The 17650-nt window shown below is 47.2% G+C and overlaps 2 protein-coding genes across 2 annotated transcripts in view; one reads left to right on the top strand and one right to left on the bottom strand.

Annotated features, from left to right (window-relative positions):
- The first annotated feature begins 1322 nt into the window (after positions 1 to 1322).
- LOC135367370 (uncharacterized) overlaps positions 1323 to 17650 on the top strand; it is a 149118-nt gene continuing 132790 nt past the window's right edge. Inside the window, exons 1-4 of the mRNA XM_064600600.1 lie at positions 1323 to 1437; positions 2422 to 2607; positions 3632 to 3795; positions 5635 to 5749. Of these exons, the coding sequence (XP_064456670.1) occupies positions 1347 to 1437; positions 2422 to 2607; positions 3632 to 3795; positions 5635 to 5749 (556 nt within the window). The 5' untranslated portion in view covers positions 1323 to 1346. The remainder of the gene's footprint in view (positions 1438 to 2421; positions 2608 to 3631; positions 3796 to 5634; positions 5750 to 17650) is intronic.
- On the bottom strand, positions 11219 to 15655 carry LOC135366294 (uncharacterized). The gene is made up of 6 exons (XM_064598970.1): positions 15610 to 15655; positions 14963 to 15174; positions 13843 to 13989; positions 13558 to 13634; positions 13374 to 13494; positions 11219 to 12582 (listed from the first exon to the last, which is right to left on the bottom strand). The coding sequence occupies exons 2-6, from the start codon at positions 15154 to 15156 to the stop codon at positions 12552 to 12554; spliced, it is 570 nt and encodes a 189-aa protein (XP_064455040.1). The 5' UTR covers positions 15157 to 15174; positions 15610 to 15655; the 3' UTR covers positions 11219 to 12551.

Here is a 17650-nt window from a genome sequence, read left to right as displayed (position 1 = left end):
GCTCTTCATATTGGTGGGGTCAAAAAGTGACATCTACTTGGCAAATTTCCGAGTTCAGTTCGAGTTAGTTTTTCTATAATTCAATAACACGTTTTGTGGGACACCCTGTATATACACGGTAAGAGATGAAAAGTCGGATGGACACGAAATGATACAAATACAAAGTAAACGGGACGTGGAGAACAGAAGTAGGAGTATTAAGTAAAAGAAAAGAATTTATAATGGATTAAACTAGTTAATTAAAAAAACGCTAAGGGAAATTTACATTCAGTTCACGTTACGGCGGAGGCTCCTCGCGGGTACCGCGGAGCACGGTGCCGCGAAGGCAGTGCGTGTTTCCCTACGCCTTAAGGTTGATCCTCACTGATGCGTTTTGACGCACAGGCGTCCGTTCCGTTGGCCTGTATCCGTCAGTTACCATGACAACGAGCTAAAGGAGAGCTCCCACGCACGGACGTACAAGAGTTCGCAGCGGCTCAACTTTTCCGCACAGTAGTGCGTTCAACGCAGCAAGGAGACCAATCAGAGCGGCGAACCTGACGCATGCGCAGTTTGTACGGGGTAGGCAAACTGCTGCAGTGGAGTGGCGGCCAACGGAGCAACGTTGTGTGGTTGTGTGTATGTGGTGCTGCCATGGGCATTGCAGTGCAATAAATGCAGCGAAATGGAGGTAATAAGACGATGCTAGATTATAAAAGGGCAGTGCAGCGTGAAAACGTGTGTTCTTGTCTCCTGAAAGAGTAGCGCCGCCGATGAATACCCGCCACAAGAAATCCAGCGAAAGCATCGCTGAGCGTCACCGTTTCCGTATCTTCCAAGGCACCACAGCACGCAAATAAAACGCTTTTAAAATACGATGTTCAATCGTAGTGCATTCGTCTGTGCTGTAATGAACTGAACCCACGTTGGTTCACTTCATTGACCACAGGTGTCAACCACCGTCAACCGACGGACGTAGGTCCGTGTCAGTGAGAACATGTCAACGCATTGCGCTGCGTTGAGCACTGAGGATGCGTGCCAACGGAACGGATGCCTGTGCGTCACAACGCACCAGTGAGGACCAACCTTTATCCTTATCCGCAACTCGCGATGACACGGATACACGGAAATGTGTACCCGTGAACCCGCGAAGAACAAACTTGCGCGGGTGTCCGCGAGTTTACCCGCACCCGAACTCACCTTTAGGATGGACATTAACGCACATTGAAAATTAGAAACAGCGTAAGAAGAAGAAGAAAAAAAAAACATTCCTGAAACGCACAGAAAGTTAGGTGTCCTACTTCTTCTATTTCCGTATCTGTGTGTTTGCTCACTTTGCCGCCGCCGCTGTGTGGCCGCCGGCGATCATGCCTCATGTTTCGCTAACCATAGCCATAGCCGGAGCCGCCGCACAGCCGGTTTATTTTGAAAATCGAAAGCTTCACTTCGAGATTTACTGTAAGACCTTGTTTTGTACTGTTACTAAAGTAGAGATTCTCGCGGACCATGCAGTGAAGTCCAGTGCTTTCTTTAACACAGTTAGTCGATAGCATGATAACTTGCCACTGTCCAGCGGTCCGTCAGTGTTCATCCTTATCCTTTTGCTTTCCCCATCATGTCAAGCCTAAATCATTTGGCACGCCTTGGCGCGCATTCGTTGCGCCCACAGATTTCAGACCGCGGATTTATATACACTAAATACGCTCGACCAGAAGAAGAAATGGCTAGGAAATGGAAAATTACACACTGTCAGTTCGTACTCGAGGTTCCGGATTTAATGCAGTGCGTTGTGGCTATATCTTGCGCTCCGAGTTTTCGTGACTAAAATTTCGATATGTATGTATGTGGAATGTTTACCTCACATATCTCACTACCTGAGGTCTCGCTGCAGAATGGGGTACATGAGATTTCCTGTGGACACCTCTACGGAAATATCTCGCAGCACATTGATGGTGGCACAGGACCTGCACTAATAATGTCTCCTTGCGCTGCCGCTGACCTCATTTTGTGTACTGCTCATTGCCATATTTTAATCCTCATATGTACTACCGTGTCAGCAGGTGTGGTTTTTGTTAAACTTTGTGCGTGTCTTGCCGGTTGAAGTGTGCATTTATGCAAAAACATGCAACATAAATCCAAACATGCACTACACAATGCAAAATATGCATTTTTCTCTATATAAATATGCTCTACACATGGCACGCATGATCATGCAAGAAGCCACAGTTGACTTTGTGAACATCAATTTTGCCCACCTCTTCACCCTGTACGTATGTAAGAAACCTGTACCTTGCGAACAAATTTCTGATGTTGAACACACAACTGACACGCTGGCAGTGAACTGCTTGAGGCCATTGTGTTGCAATTGCCGATAAAGAGCATAACAGAAACACTTGATCATGTCATAGCAAACTGCAGAAGGTAATTGCAAGTTTTGTCCAGTTTGCAGGCAGGGCACCCACAACGGAGGGACAATGAAGTACACGGTTGACATAATTAAGGAAGGCTATTCATACCTAGAAGGAAAGTACATGAAGGCCAATGGGACGTGCACATTAATTCGTGGAGGAGGCATCAACGTCATTGTTGACACCTTGTCAGCGTGGGACAGAGACTTTCTTAGCGACAGTAAGCTTTTCAGGTTCACTATACAGAGGTTCTACTAACAATACCGATACAAATGCCAACACAAACAACATTGTGAAATTATATGTCCACATAGCAAGAAAAGGGAGAAGGGGTAGGCAGGCCTTTCCGAACCTGTTGGGCCTTCCCTGGGAAGCAGGCACACCCTCAAGCAGAGCCGAACCTAGCTGGTGCTTTTCAGTTCAAAGTTCTCGTATGAAATGCATCAAACCTCAGGGTGTGTGCAGAAAAACGTGACCCGCATTTAGGCACTTCGCTTGTTGTCTACCCAACTAACGAACTTCCGGTGGCGCACGATGGCGCATTTATGCGTGCAAAATCTGCAGAAAAATCGTGGAAGCCATACTCAGCTTAAAAAAATCAACGGGGCAACGAAAACATCGGCCTCCGTCCATCAGAATAGGGCAACATGGCGGACGCAGGGGAGTTGTTTTCAGGTACTGCTAGGGGAGCTATCGGTGCAGAAATCGAAATGATGTCACACACATGGATGCTCACCGGTAGTGCCCCTAGCAGTGCCTGCACATAACTCTCCTGAGACCGCCATGCTCTAACATGTGCTGTCATGACCGCCATATTCTAATGCATGGAAGCCGATGTTTTTTCACGCTCTGTTTATTTTTTTACGCTTAGTACGGCTACCAGGATTTTTTTTAGCTTTCTCACGCATAAATACGCCATCGTACACCACCGGAAGTTCCTCGGGTAAGTCGACAATGAGTTACACGTAAAAATGCGGGTCACGTTTTTCTGCACACACACTGTATTTATGTGACACGCAGACATCTTCAGAATTCCAGTTTAGGATCCCACCTGCTAGGAATTAAACGATGAGAAAAAAGAAAAAGGATTTCACAAATGGTTGCTACCTTCCCTGTTCCTTTCATTCCTTCTCATTCTTGCCACAGTTATACTTACAGCGACATCAATTGGTCACCATGTATTTGTTATCAAGCTGTTGTGTGTGCCTGTCCTTTAGCAATAATGTGTCTCGTGCACACTGCAGGTTTAAGCAAACGAGGCCTCAGCTGTGCAGACATCAACTTCGTTGTCTGCACCCACGGCCACTCGGACCACGTTGGCAATCTGAACCTTTTCCAGACAGCAACCCATATCGTTGGCAGGTGCGTCTCTAAAGGGGATGCCTACCAGTTAGATGCCTTTGAAAAGGTACATTTTCACAAACTACCGCAGAAGCTAGCTTCTACGAGTAGTACTCGGTTGCGGAAAATAGTACATAACCGTGTTTGCTGTTGCCAAAGTGTGTTTCTTTCCGTCTTCTTTGCCCGTTCCACTTCATGCAGTATAGGGTCTGACATTTGCAGGGATCTCTATTTTTGTTTTTTAATCCAGGGATTTGCAGGGTTCTGAGTCCACATTTTGTTCGGCTTAAGTGTGTTTCACATTCAACAGGTAGAAATCAGGCACTATTTACCTCTGATCCGTAACTCACTGCTGGGCTGGGTGTATTGGTTGGCAGAGCTTTGCAAGCAGAAGGCTGGTGCACAGACAGACAAACACAAATCTTCCAGCAATGAACAAATATAGATTTGAGTCTCACCACTGCCTCGTTTTTTCATCGACCGCTTTATTTTTATGCTTGCAAATTTGTAGTTGCGTATGACGAGGTAGGCAGGTTTAGCATTTCTCGATACCCTGCTTCATTCATCAAGCAGCCTATCAAGAGTCACCTGTCAAGAGTCACCCTATCAAGCACTGCCGAGGCTATTGAGATTGACCTCCCGGAGTGACATAATCACATCAGTGTCACGTGGAGTCAGCTTAGTGAACATCTGTGGGATCTTATTTCCCACTGCAAATCCATCCGCTATTGACGTGGCGCGGTGTTCCTTTCCATGTACCCCGCATGACCTACACATTCACCCTACACCCACCCACATTACTTCAACACTTACGAGATCTGTGAAGGAGCTCTAGAGGTTGTGCAGACCAGGGGCCTTTCTCACATTGTAGGGGTCAGCTATGATTGTCATTGAATGCACGTTATTTGCTATACATTTCAGCTAATCTAAGCTAAGAATGAGAATTTTATGGGGGGTTTTCAACCGTCCTTTTAAAATGCTCTTTTCTTTGTTCTGTGACGTTCTCTTTTCTCAATGGAATCCCACTACCATAATGTTATAAGTAGTTCCCAAACCATAGACATCGTTGAAATTGGGTGAGGGAGAACGTGGCACATTGAGGAGGTCCGGTTGCAATCTTCTGCGAGTTTCTATTGCAGCCTCAACTGACTGTGCCCTGAGGGTTTGGCCGTCTTGTGCCGCCTGTTTTTGCTTATGTAAGTTGCTGGCGAGATGCGTTGTACGATGGAGCTCGGGAACATGGTAAATAGGGCACAACGGCCGCTTTTCTTCGTTGGTAATGGGTTGCGGAGGGTCAGCAGGGTGTCTCATTTCTAGACAGGGTGTCTACCAATCTGGAAAACCTGGAAATCAGGGAATTTTCATGCGACTGGAAAAGTCAGGGGATTGTCAGGGAATTTGCCGAAAAGGCAGTTGAAATCAGGGAAAATCGCGGACAAGTGCCATCACGAAGTGCAGTGAATTGCGAGTGCTGATGAGTGGTTGAGCAGCCACGCCGCAGCAAGCGTTGCCGCGAGTAGCATTCGCCAATACAACAAGCTCAGAGGCAGAAAAGTAGGGCAGTCTTACTAATTGCTCAATAAATGACCTGTTTTATGAATGATCTGTATCAAAACGTAGCAGCAGTCACCTAGTTCCCTTTTGTTTCGGTCAGGGAATTTGCTTGCTATAGTCGGTGAAAACCTGGAAAAGTCAGGGAATTTGAAGGTTGCAGTTTAGTAGACACCCTGCTAGAGTGTAGACACGAAAAGGTTGCGGTACCGAGGAGTGCTCTGCTCCCCAAAGCACCCAAACCCTCAGGGCCCAGTCAGTTCAGCCTGCAATAGAAACTCTCTCTCTCAGCTCCATACACAAACATGTTATCTATTAACCAGTAGTACAAAGTAAGGCACCACCATTTGTGCAGGATGGTCCATTTCGCATCGCTGAAGACCTGCAAGTGATTCTTACACCAGGCCATACTCTGAGTGATGTCAGCGTCTTAGTCGCCACGCTGGAGCTCGGCATCGTTGCCATAACAGGTAAAATGGCAGGCTACATTCTGTGGGTTGGTAAAGCAATTCGTTGCTGAGCAAAATCAGCCCTTTATAGATAGCTGCCACTGTTTGCATCAGCTTAGATACAAGGTCAGGGTATGAGTACACTGATAAAACGATAAAAAGGGCTGCCAGAAACACAAAACACAGGAGTAAAAACCGGGACTTGCGTACTTAAAAAGGGGAAAAAAGGTGGCGTACATAAAAAGGAACGTGATACCTGAACCGTCCCCCCTTTTTTCTGATGAAGAGTGTCCGCTCGAAACGTCAAGTATAGTTTTTCTTTTTTTCCCTTTTTAAGTACACCAGTCCCGGTTTTTACTCCTGTATGAGTACACTACTGATGACATAAGGTAGGCATCAGAAGCCTCTTAGCAGTCTCATCCTGAGGCCAACTTCTACCTGGGGCAGGATGACCATGATGCCCTCCCCAATCTAGAAGCATTGTTTAAAGATCACGCAATTGCTAGATAAACTACTGTGCTTAGTATTTGTGCACGTACTCTTCACATTTAGCTATATATGTAGCTGATCGTGGAGAGTGCATGTATGACAAGTAATTTATTCAGTTACACTTGGAAGCTGCAGAGAAATTTCTTTTATCTCTCGCTCCATTGGCCAACTTTATGAGCCCCAATAGATTTGTTGTTTTAATAAGTTATTATAATATAAATTTAAATAAATAAATTATAAATTTAAAATTTGTTTTAATAAAACTTGCTTCTATTCATGCTGTAAATTGCAGCACCTGTAGCATGTAAGATGTTTCAGGCGACTTGTTTGAGAAGGCAGAAGACTTGGACGACCCGTCCCTTTGGAAAGAAGTAGCCGGAAGTGAGGACCCTGCACTCCAGGCAAAGAATCGCCAAATGGTGCTAGAGGCTGCAGATCACATTGTCCCGGGGCATGGCCCCATGTTCCCTGTCACTGCGGCAATGAGGGCAAAGCACCAGAACTTGCTCCGGTGACGCTCTTCTATGAAGGAGGCCAGCTGCTGCATTTTCAGTAATGGATACAGCAGCGGGAGTGTTGTACCATTGCTTGTTTTGACGCAGTAGAACTTTGTTAAAGCCTACTTGAGAGGAATGCAGGAAAGGTATCTACAAAGCAACAGTGCAGTTTAACAGAAAAAGAGAATCATGCATCCGCCCACCTGCAAAGGAACAATACCAGAAAAATACCACTGAAGGACAGGCATAAGCTGAATTGCAGGAACCGGGTTATTGCTTTCTACCGAGCTGGCAATCCAAATTCGAATCAACCAGCAGAAAAAAAATTGTGCTCCAGCTGAGAGCTTGGCCGAAGTTGTTACATACGTCCATCAAACAAAGTGAGTGAGTCCAACGCTCACGAAAGCAGGACCAGAAAAGTAGGACCGAAGGTCGCGTCCCTTTCAGGGACCACCGTAATCCCCTGAAGACCGTGGCTTTCGGGCGCGACCTTGTTCGCCCCCCCCCCCTCCCCCTAGCTTCGAGCGTAGTTCAGCTCTACCAAATTGGTGGCGCTGTCGAACACTATGACGTCATTTGTTTACAGACAGTCGCGCAAAATGAATGCGAATGTTGTATTCGGTATCGAGGGGGTGGATCGTGTTTGACATGATGCTCACCTAATTTTTTTTCGAATCCTTGCGAAGTCTCCCGTTCAAGAGACTTTCCCAGTCGATCCCGAAAATATAGCGCCATTTTACTCCCGGTCCATCACCGGCAATAAAGCTGAAAATTCGACACGAATCAGTGTAGTAGCTCCTGCGCACTTTGATATAATGCACGGCAAGAGCAGACGCTAGATGTTGAGACACTGCCGGAGACCGTGGCTTTCGGGCGCGACCTTGTTTGCCCCCCAGCTTCGAGCGTAGTTCAACTCTACCAAATTGGTGGCGCTGTCGAACACTATGACGTCATTTGTTTACAAACAAGGAGAAGTCTATTAAATTAGCCAAGTGATTGTGAAGCAGTGCAAAACATTACTGTATCGGTCTCATACACAGTTTTCCGGATGTAATAGTCCCTCCAATTTAGAAAATCGTATCGACTAACTGGACGTGTATCAGTAAGCGGTTCTGCCGGCACGACGGATGGCTGATGATGGAGCTGTGACGTTGCCCGCCTGAGTGGCTGGACGTCGGCAAGCAGCTATCGTGCGTCCTGACATCCCCCAGACGTCACAGATCAGCCGGCACCCGGATTCGAACCCGGACGTGCCTTCCGCCGTCTAAGTGGCGTTCGTCAAATTGGCACAAAAATGCACTGGCTCTGCAAGTCGCAAGAAGTATCTACTCGCCAACCAAAATGTCGCCGCCCATGTAGGATAGGGGGACAGATGGTGAGGATGGATTGATTGGTAATGCAGCAACGTGGAGACTTGGGGAAGTTAATATCTTCACAAGGTTGATATAGAGCAACAACGAAGACTAGGGACAAACAGAGAGGAAGACGCTGCAAACGACTTACGATTGATTGACTTTGTCCCATATTTCAAGAAGTCAGACTAAGTCAGACAGCTCAAAAGAGAGTGGAGCTTCAGGTATGGGCAGGTACTCCCATTTACACAGGGGTAACACAAACCCGCCATTGTTGTAACCACCCTCATGCCGGTGCTTTTCACGAAACCTGTGTCACTTGTCCATCGCATCTTGTCCTGGTCACACGTCATAGGCAACTTCATTGTGAGATCTTGTGACTTTGTTTAAATGTCGTTTCAGCACTTGCCGACATATTCCCGTTCGCATAAAATCGAAAGATTAACGTATTTTGCGAGCTTCTTCCGCGACATGGTACACACATCGGCTCGATGTGTCTTAACGCCGGTTCGTCATCACGTCTTTGGAAATGGTCAGCGGTACGGGCCCTCATGTACAAAATTGCGCGTTTTACTGCGAGATTATCGGATATAAAAACAATCACCGGAATCGAGGTAACGTGTGCGGTGACGTTTGCTGTGACGTGTGACCATGACCTGTACAGAATGCATTGCGTTCGCCCAGCACGCTTTTGCGCACTAACCTTGGCACGAATATGCCAGGATTCCACAAAATTCTCACCCCACCTATGTTCGCACTCTAATGTTGTTGCAGCTCCCCAGTGTCCCTCTCTTCCCAAGTGTCCGTGGAGCGAACTCATTGGTCACAAATAAGAAGGCAACAATGGACAGCTCAAGGTGAGGCGTTTCGTCTGTGGACCCATGCGGAGAACCATGCTGGGTTACTAATACCTGCCTTTCGTTGACAAACTGTCGTAGCGTAGCCACCATAGGACTCATGGGCCTTTATTTGCCCATTTGCTAATGTGGATACCTCACAGGGGTGCCCTACTATACTATTTTATCAGGGCCGGCTTCTACTTTTAGTTTGGGGGTGGGGCATGTGGGAAATTTGCGCCCCTCCCCCCCTGTATTCTTGATTCTCTCTGTATTCTGTTGTCCTAAAGCGGCCTCTGCCTGCTGGAAATGTCTTTTTGGCGCTCCTTCAGGCGGGGGGAGGGGGGGGGGGGCGTAGACGCCGGCACTACGCTCCGTGGACGACAACGACAAGGCGATAACTTGTATCCCTGCTATTGTTTTGCAGGAAACACTGACGGGCTTATGTCGCCCCCCTCGCTCAGCCACGGATTCTCTTCGCTCTAGGATATTTGTTGATAGCACCGCTCAGCTTAGTTCACCCCCGTAAATCAAGAGGGCGCCGGGATCGAGCAGACCACTAGGGTGCCTCAATACTATCCCCCTTTGGGTATGGTGGCATGCTCTGGCAGAAGCTGAACAGGGCATGTGTAGCTGTTACGCAAACGTGCTAGGCGGATGCAGAGGAGAGAAACGACGAGCGCATCAGTTTCACGTGTGACAAAGCCTCTGAAACATATTTATATTTTTTATGTAAACGAGTGAGTACATGTTGAATTCCGAAATGTCTTGGGCAACTGTGTTAGGGTAAGGCGGGGCAAGATGAGACACGGGGCTAGACGCGACATTTTTTTTGCTCGACTCCGCCTGTCTCAGAGACTAGTTGCTTCATGCGCTTGAAACTTTACGCATGGGTGGCTCTAAATGTCCGCTTTATTGCACGTGAGAATTGTGTGCGCTGAAGAGAGAGAGGCAAAAAAAAAAAAAAAAAACCCTGTTACTCCTGCCTGGAATGTAGACCCGCGAAAAACGCGCGATTTTCTGTAGTCCTTTCTCTTGTACTCTATGCAGCAGCGTTTCGCAGGCTTTTTCTGTCAACGCAAGTTCACATACTATTTCTTTATTCATTCATCTAGACATATGTAAAATATGGGCACTCCTGGATATGTGGTGTATAACAGAAAAATTAATGCATTCGATGATATGCACGGGGCAAGACGCGACGGGGCAATGTGATTTAGAGACGGATAAGTCAACTATTGGGTGGCTTTATGTTTGTTCCTCAGAGATTTCTTTTTTGCATATCGCGTAGGATTTTCCAGTAATTTTTGCTGTTTCGTAGGATATTTACAGCAAAGCAGAAGCGCACAGAAAAGCGCGCGACCTGTGACAAATCAGAGGGACGGTGCCTTGTTTCCTTGTTGTGGTGGATCAAAATAGCACCGGGTTCTATGAGATTTTATTGCACATCATGTGTGCGGTGGGCTCAGGGGGATTGTGTAGGGGCCCACGGGCTTCACTTTGTTTGCTTGGATTGCAAAAACTAATTTGTATAGTTCATTGCTACGGCGTGTCGTATCTTGCCTCGAGGGTTGGGGCAAGATGAGACAATCTGCATTTTTGAATTTCTTACTCTGTGTTTATATTAGACCGGATACGTTCGTTCAGCATGTACAGGTCAGAAGCTCTAGACCCGTGAGAATGTGCCTATGGTTAGTTTTTTTTTTTTTTTTTAACACGAAGAAGAAAAAAATCACGTTCAATAGCAAATTTCAGTCTCATCTTGCCCCACCTTACCCGAACGTCCCTGTCTGACAGCTCCATTTTGCCACCGCAGTTGCCCCTGTTGTGGTTCGTCTGTCTTTAGGGACGCCGACATACACCGTATAGCTGTTTTGCTCACGGCGTCCATCAATAACTTGTCTTTTACCCCGCGATATGATTCCTACGAAGTATACCATGTAGACTGTACCGTTTTTCGTAAGGTCGTGCTTCTGTTACATAGCTGCAATCTGCGTGTTTTTGTTTACAAATAGGCAGTAAGTGACCTTGACAGCAAAATATGACTGAACAACCCGATATTCTACGACATCTAAACGGGAACTAGTACAAAGTAGTAATACGTGGCCACGCTCTGTAATGCCGCAGTGCGTCGCAAGCATTTCCTTGAGTTTGAAGATGTACTGGAAGACAGAAAAAGAGCGAAGCGAACAGGGCAGTCTGTCTTTCAGTGTCCTCATACGCGAGGACATTTTGCCCTTTCCACCTTATCTGGTCCTTAGTATACCTCTGGTCCGGTTGCATGCGATGAGGGTCAACTCGATTCACCTACGAAAAACCACTTTCTGACAGACGCAACTTTTTATTACACGAAATAGTCCACTGCTGTTTTACAAACATGTACAGTAGGGGAGGGATGTGTATACGACGAAGATAAACGGGCGCGTCGGTCAGGTTAAATGGTGCAACGAAAACAGTTTCGCCTTTTTTGTCCTCGTACCTTTCGTTGCACTATTTTCCTCTTCTCTATTAAACTGCCACTCCAGACTAAAAAAAGTGCCACAAGATATTTCGTAGCAGACGACAGGGCCGTCGTCTGCTAAGTACGCTTGAAAACGCGTCACCCGACATTCCGGTGCCGTGTGAATGCCATAAGACGCGACAGAACTTCCGACCCGCGAGCAGTTTTTGTTTATCCTTCCACTAGAATATTCCGTAGTAATGTCGCTCGTGTGAATACGTGGTAAGTGACATCGTTGCGCGTGCAAGAGTTGGCCTCCTATAAGAGATCGCGCTGACACCTTTCCGATCCCTGTATCTCCGGCCCACGTTGAAGCAGCTCTGATGAGTAGACTGAAGGCAACACGGGAGAAACGATGTCCCTAGGCGGGAGGCAGACCACGCTGGCCTTTACGTCACACTGTCGTGCTTGTGAAAATTACAAATTAATTTCAGGTTACCTCCACGTGGCAAAATTCGGAAGACACGAGATTTATTCCGGAGTGGCACTATAAGCAAAGAACAAGTGGAAACAACACCCTCTAGAACAGCTCTAGTTAGTGTGAAGTCATGAAGGGGGAGGGTGTCCATCCGATAGTAGCCGATTTTAGCCGGAAATTCTCGTAGAGGAGGCTTTTTCGGATGGTGTTGCTCAGGGAGAGATCCTCTCGACAGCTTGACAAGGGGGATCACTCTTTCGAATTGACAAACCAAAGGTGAGGACAAAAAAGTCATTTGTTAGTTATTGCTCCGCCAGTAATTTAATTGGAAATTTGTTTCCTACTTTGATTTATCAAAAATATGTACCCCATTATGTACTTTGTATTCCCGGAGGGAGCAAAACACCTCAACAACGATATAGACAACAGAAGTAGACCACAGTCTGTCCAATTGTATCCCTCGCGCCTTTTTTTGTGATTGCCACAAAAAAAGAGGACTGTTCCGCCCGTATAGTTCTATAGTTCCGGGTAGAAAAAGCTCGCCACCAGGGGCGCCTTGTCTTCTGTACGACGGCAACCACGGAGACGACCAACAACGAGACGGACGTGGCCCTACAACAAGCTCGTTCAACGACATTCTCTGTAAAAATAGCCATCCGTACGATATGTATCCAACGATTCCGAGTCAACATTGACCACGTGAACGACAAAAATGGATGGACCCAGGGTCTTCACTTTCCGCCGGACGCTGTGCCGCCACGTCTGCAAAAGAACAATTCTATCTTTAGTCACAGTGAACGTTTTTGTTGCGTCTTATGTGGATATCCTTTGATATGACGAGCTACTGATATTCGTTCCACATCTGTGCTTGCGAGAGTTGATCTCACTTTCCCGATGCCAAGCAAACTGCGTCAGTTAATAGGACTCTCCCTGCTCAGTTGGGACTAGAGGACTCTCCATCATTCATACCTCGGAAAAAGTCACTCATGCTCAATGTGGCGAATGAGTTGAGCATAAGTGAGTAAAGCGAGAGCCGAGTGAATGAAACGTGAGTGAGCTCACAAGGAGCTGAGCTGTCGATGAGTAAGCAGGAGTCACAAGTGCTGACATCTGCTCTCCAAGCTGTCGTCACTATCGGAAAATCTGGAACACAACCTGCGCAATTGCCCGCAGGATCATCTTTACAGTGTCTTTAACTCAGGTAGACTTTTGTCCTCTCATGAGGACGAAATTGCTTTGTCCATGGTCAAACAAACGCCATGCCTACTTTTCTGGACACTGTAGGACTTGAATCATCATTATATTTTCGCCAAGTTACAAAGGGCCTATCGCCGTGAAACAGTCATTATGAAAGTGTTGCTATACCCAGGCTGTCACACGTGTTTTCTATGATCATAGAGCAGCGTGTACAACCTGTCGTTGCCCTTTGAGAAGTTGACACGTTACAGGCTTGATGGCGCTGTTCAATGACAGTTTGTTTCAACGATCGTTGAAGAGTTTGAATGAACCCGTGTATGATATTGCACTTACGCGAATGCAAGCGAGGAACTTACAGGTTGAGCTTGTCGACCGCATTGGCGAGATCTTCCTCACTGGATGTTTCTTCTTGAAGCCAAGAGTCTCGTGGTGCAACTTTTCCCGCCACTGAGTGTCGACGACGGGCGATCTCAGAGTCTGCGTTATACGTGGGAAAAGTGGGAAAAAATACTTGAGGAGAGGATGAGAATGTCTCCTCACCCAAGTGACTTCCCAGGGTGATGTGACCGCTACAGGAAGACAGGTCGAGCGATGGTCGTCCGCGCCTGCAACGCGTCCTGACAACGACAGGAAGAAAATCATAATTCATTTCACGTTTTTGCCGGCTTTGTGTCACGGGGACTCCGTGGCCTATGGGAATTTTTTTTTCTACGGTACAGTTTGTCGCATGAATGTTATCTGCCGCATGTCACATATATTACGGGCAGATGCAAAAGGCTACGTCTCTCTTCTTTGGTACTCTCCAAGTTTCCATTGCGAATTTACCTTCGGTCAGTGCGTTGTTCTCCCTCCTCCTCCTGTAACTTGCTCATTGTACTTTCTTCCTTCGGAATATCTTCCTCGCGAGCTCCTCTTCTGGATAATGGCGGTGGCACTGGTGATGGGCTTCTTACGTGCGGCAGCGACGCGGACCTGCAAACCACGTATTCTACATCTGCTATCCCTTCATAAAAGTCACAGATCCGGTGTATTGTTGGGAAGTCCTGCCAGCGTAGTGTAATGGTTAGAGCACTAGACTGTCCAATCAGCTCGCGTGCCGTAGGCGCCATGACTGGGGGGTGACGCGGGTTGGAATCCCTGCACCGACTGTGCTGTCAGAGGTTTGCCCCGGGTTTTCCGGCAGACGTTACAGACGAATGTCGGTGCAGTTCCCCCAGAAGTCGTCCCATGGACGCAAACTAACCCCCCCCCCCCCCCACCGGTCCACGTCTGTACGCCGCTCATACCCGCAGTTGCTTCGCGGCGCTGACAGAGAATTAAAAAAAAGACTGTCCACTAATCAACAGGTCTGTCCTTTTAAGGCGAGGCATTTTTGCGACGTCGCTTCATACTATATAGTACTTAAGTGTAGTAGCCATTCATTTAGAGGCGACAACGGTTTGGACACGGACTAACACGCATAGACACACGTCGCAACATTCGGACCGTTGTCGCATCCAAATGAATATGTACCAATCGACCCACTTAGTTGTTTTCTTATAAGTGTAACATCATCGGCCTGGGTATACTCTCTAAATCTGTTTCGTATTTTGCTCTAGTCGAATTGTTGGACACAACGTTTGGACGCAAGGAATACGAGCGGCCGTTTGATGTTGACGCGCGCGTCCTTCCTACAGCACACATCACGAGTGGTTACGTCACAATATAACGAAAATATACGATGACGGTGGAAGGCGCACGATTGCATTTTTTTCGCTACGGATGGGTCTCGGACAAGAGGGGCGCTTGATATTGTGACTGCGCCTTTAATCCCGATGCAGAGCTATAACTACGATAATGAAGTGAACGTGACAGAATGTACAGCTGGCGTCGTTCAAACAAAGTGTAGGCCTAGGTGAGGTGGAAAAGTCGTGTTGCTTCCCCAGTAATATGAATATTCACGTACCTCTTTCGTCCCGGCGGTGGCGTTGAAACAGTAGACCTCGGAGGCGCCAAGTACTCTGGTTCCCGGAAGTACATTTCCGATGCCCTTCGCTGTCCGTGTTGTTTCTTGGGCGAACCGAGTGTCGGGGCCCCATGAAGTCGGATCACGGGGGTTCTCCGCTCCGAGGGCCCCGCTGATGGAGGCCCTTCGCTCATCTCCCGTTCAGCACTCCACTGGTGATGTATACACACAGATCGATATCACTGGCGGCTTATCTTTACCGGTACTTTAGTCCGGAAAGCCGCGACTGAAGCGAGAAACATTGGACCGCCTTTCTGATGGAGACCTGATCGATGCTGTGCCAATGACCGTCGTTTATAACATTCGCCTCTTTTCATTTCTAAAGACGACACAGACAGGAAACGACAGCCTTCGTTAATCTCGTTATTGGCGATTGATCGATTTCGAACAGCCTGGCTACCCTAGGTGATGCAATATTCTCGATCGGCGTTTTGAATATACGTCGCTTGTCATTGCACAATGGCTGACCGATTGCGAACTCTTGGGAACAATTGAACGTGTCTGTCCGGGACGCGTTCTAGAATGGGCTGGACGGTTTCTCTCCAATAATAGATAACGTTTGATGGGAAAGAAACCCGTCTACTTACGTGGCATCGGGGAATATTCCACCGCCACAGGTGAGGAGGTGGCCGCCTAGCGGGAGGATGAAGCAGTTCCGCAGTCAGTCAGACGCAGTTTCCGACGAGGCGCTCGGATAAAAGCTGATCCGTCAGAAAGGGGGATTATTGCGGTTATTGCCCTTAGTAGCATATATATTGTGAGAGTATTTCCTATATTTCATTCGTGATAATTGCAAACATGTGAAACACGAGATGCGTAAGAAGAGCCCGATATTGTACTTCGCCGTTCACCGTTGTATATTTTTCGTGAAATTTATAACATACAAGCGAAAGTTGCCTTACCAAGCATTATGGGCCGACTTCTAAGGGAACTGACGTACCAACATCCGCCAGGAAAATTTACCGCAAAACCCAGGAAAAACCTCCGACAGGGTACCCTCTGTGGTACGGTTCGAACTCACCACCTCCGAGTCTTCTGCATGAGACCAAGTTCCTAGCGGGAGTCCAATTACGTGAACAGACTTTTACGCATCTTGTGTACGCACTCAAAATGCCGTATTTCGAATACTTTTTCCGGTATTTCGGAGCACTACTCAATACTTTTTGCGACGAGTATTTTTAAAGTATTTAAAATACTTTTTTCGGTAATTGCTTCCCACTGCTCGAAATACTTCCATTCCTCGTCAAGCCGTATCCGGCACACTTCCCCGCCGTGTCCAGATTTTCAGCTCACTGGAACTCCCCCCCCCTTTTTTTTTCTGTCTTTTGGGAATTCGCCCACCTGCCATGTGTCCTCCTGTATACAGGCGACGAAACTCCCCATTCATCATCTCGCAATAAAGTTGTTGTTGTTGTTGTTCCTGTAGAATAGGCCGGTCCCACGCTTTGCCTCGCTTGTCAATAGCCCGACCCCTTCGTTAGAAAATGGCTCCTATTCATATTGCCAGGTGAATCCTCAGGGGATTAGGCACGAGAGAATCCCGGCATTTATTTCCTCGGTCACCGAAGCAATAAACGCGCGCCAGAGGTTGAAAGACCCGAGCTGACATACAGGAAGGTCTCGTTCACTATGTCAGGAACACAGAGGCTAAAATCGTTTTGCCGATGCACCCTTAGAAATATTCGCAAAATCAAAGTCTCGCAAGAAATGTTGCGGCATCGAAATTTTCCACCCTTCAATAGCTGCACTTTTGTGCGTGCGCACATTGAAGTAAGAGCATTCGGTGCCAAAATCATCTTCCTAGTGTTATGGGTAAATTTATTGAACACGCGAAGCAACTCATCAAACAACTAAGAATACCAACTGTTCATCGTGACCTTGGAACTGCCACCAACGAGCAGATACTGTGCCCACTTAGCCACGCATATTTATGTATGCATATAGAAGACGACCATCCTGTTGCCTCACGTTGAACGTTGTTGAATGGAATAGAAGCCTCATTGCGAGCGCGTCCTTTTCTACTGATGACACATCGGCGACCCTTTTGGATGTTACCTTGTCGTAACCGCTTGCTGGAGTCGTCTACCTCGTGTTTTGGAATGATCGATACATTGCTTTCCCATGAAGTTCGCGGGAGCCACGACACCTCCCGGCGAAGGTCGTCAGCGCAAGTGGAGTTACTGCCTCTCGTGGAGAGAAGGCGCCAGCGACGCTGGGAATTTCTACCCGTAGTTTTTGCGAGCCAAGCGGAATGAAATTTAAAATGCCGTCCTAGACAAAACAACAACAACCATGTCAGTGTTTCTTTGGCACAGTCAGTTTGAGGGGAATCATATAAAAATTGCCTCTTGCGGAAATTGGGATTCAATAGTTGGATTGACTGAGCAAAAATAGCGTAAAGAAGAATGTAAAAAATCGATATGTATCCTTCATTAGTTAGTTAATCTACCATACATGCCGTCTATAATAGATATTTACGGTGGACATGTCAACGCAGCACATGCGGTAGGAAAGATCCTGTAAAGCGTGCTTTGCCTGCAATGCTCACACAAAAACGACGTCCCAAGAATCGGACAACGGAAACGTGTTACAAGCTTTCTCTTTTGATGTCCCTTTTTTTCCTTTGCG

The sequence above is a fragment of the Ornithodoros turicata genome, chromosome 8, assembly GCF_037126465.1.
Source record: "Ornithodoros turicata isolate Travis chromosome 8, ASM3712646v1, whole genome shotgun sequence".
Lineage (NCBI taxonomy): Eukaryota > Metazoa > Arthropoda > Arachnida > Ixodida > Argasidae > Ornithodoros > Ornithodoros turicata.
The sequence above is the reverse complement of the archived record's forward strand: the minus strand, read 5'-3'. Positions and strand labels throughout refer to the sequence as shown.

What these genes read in the sequence shown, in the direction of transcription:
- LOC135366294 (XM_064598970.1), bottom strand. Translation starts at nt 15,156, where the DNA reads ATGAGCGAAGGGCCTCCATCAGCGGGGCCCTCGGAGCGGAGAACCCCC. An exon ending in GAACAACGCACTGACCGAAG is followed by an intron (nt 13,635 to 13,842) that starts GTAAATTCGCAA and finishes TGTCGTTGTCAG; the next exon opens with GACGCGTTGCAGGCGCGGAC. An exon ending in GCGGTCGACAAGCTCAACCT is followed by an intron (nt 12,583 to 13,373) that starts GTAAGTTCCTCG and finishes GTTCTTTTGCAG; the next exon opens with ACGTGGCGGCACAGCGTCCG.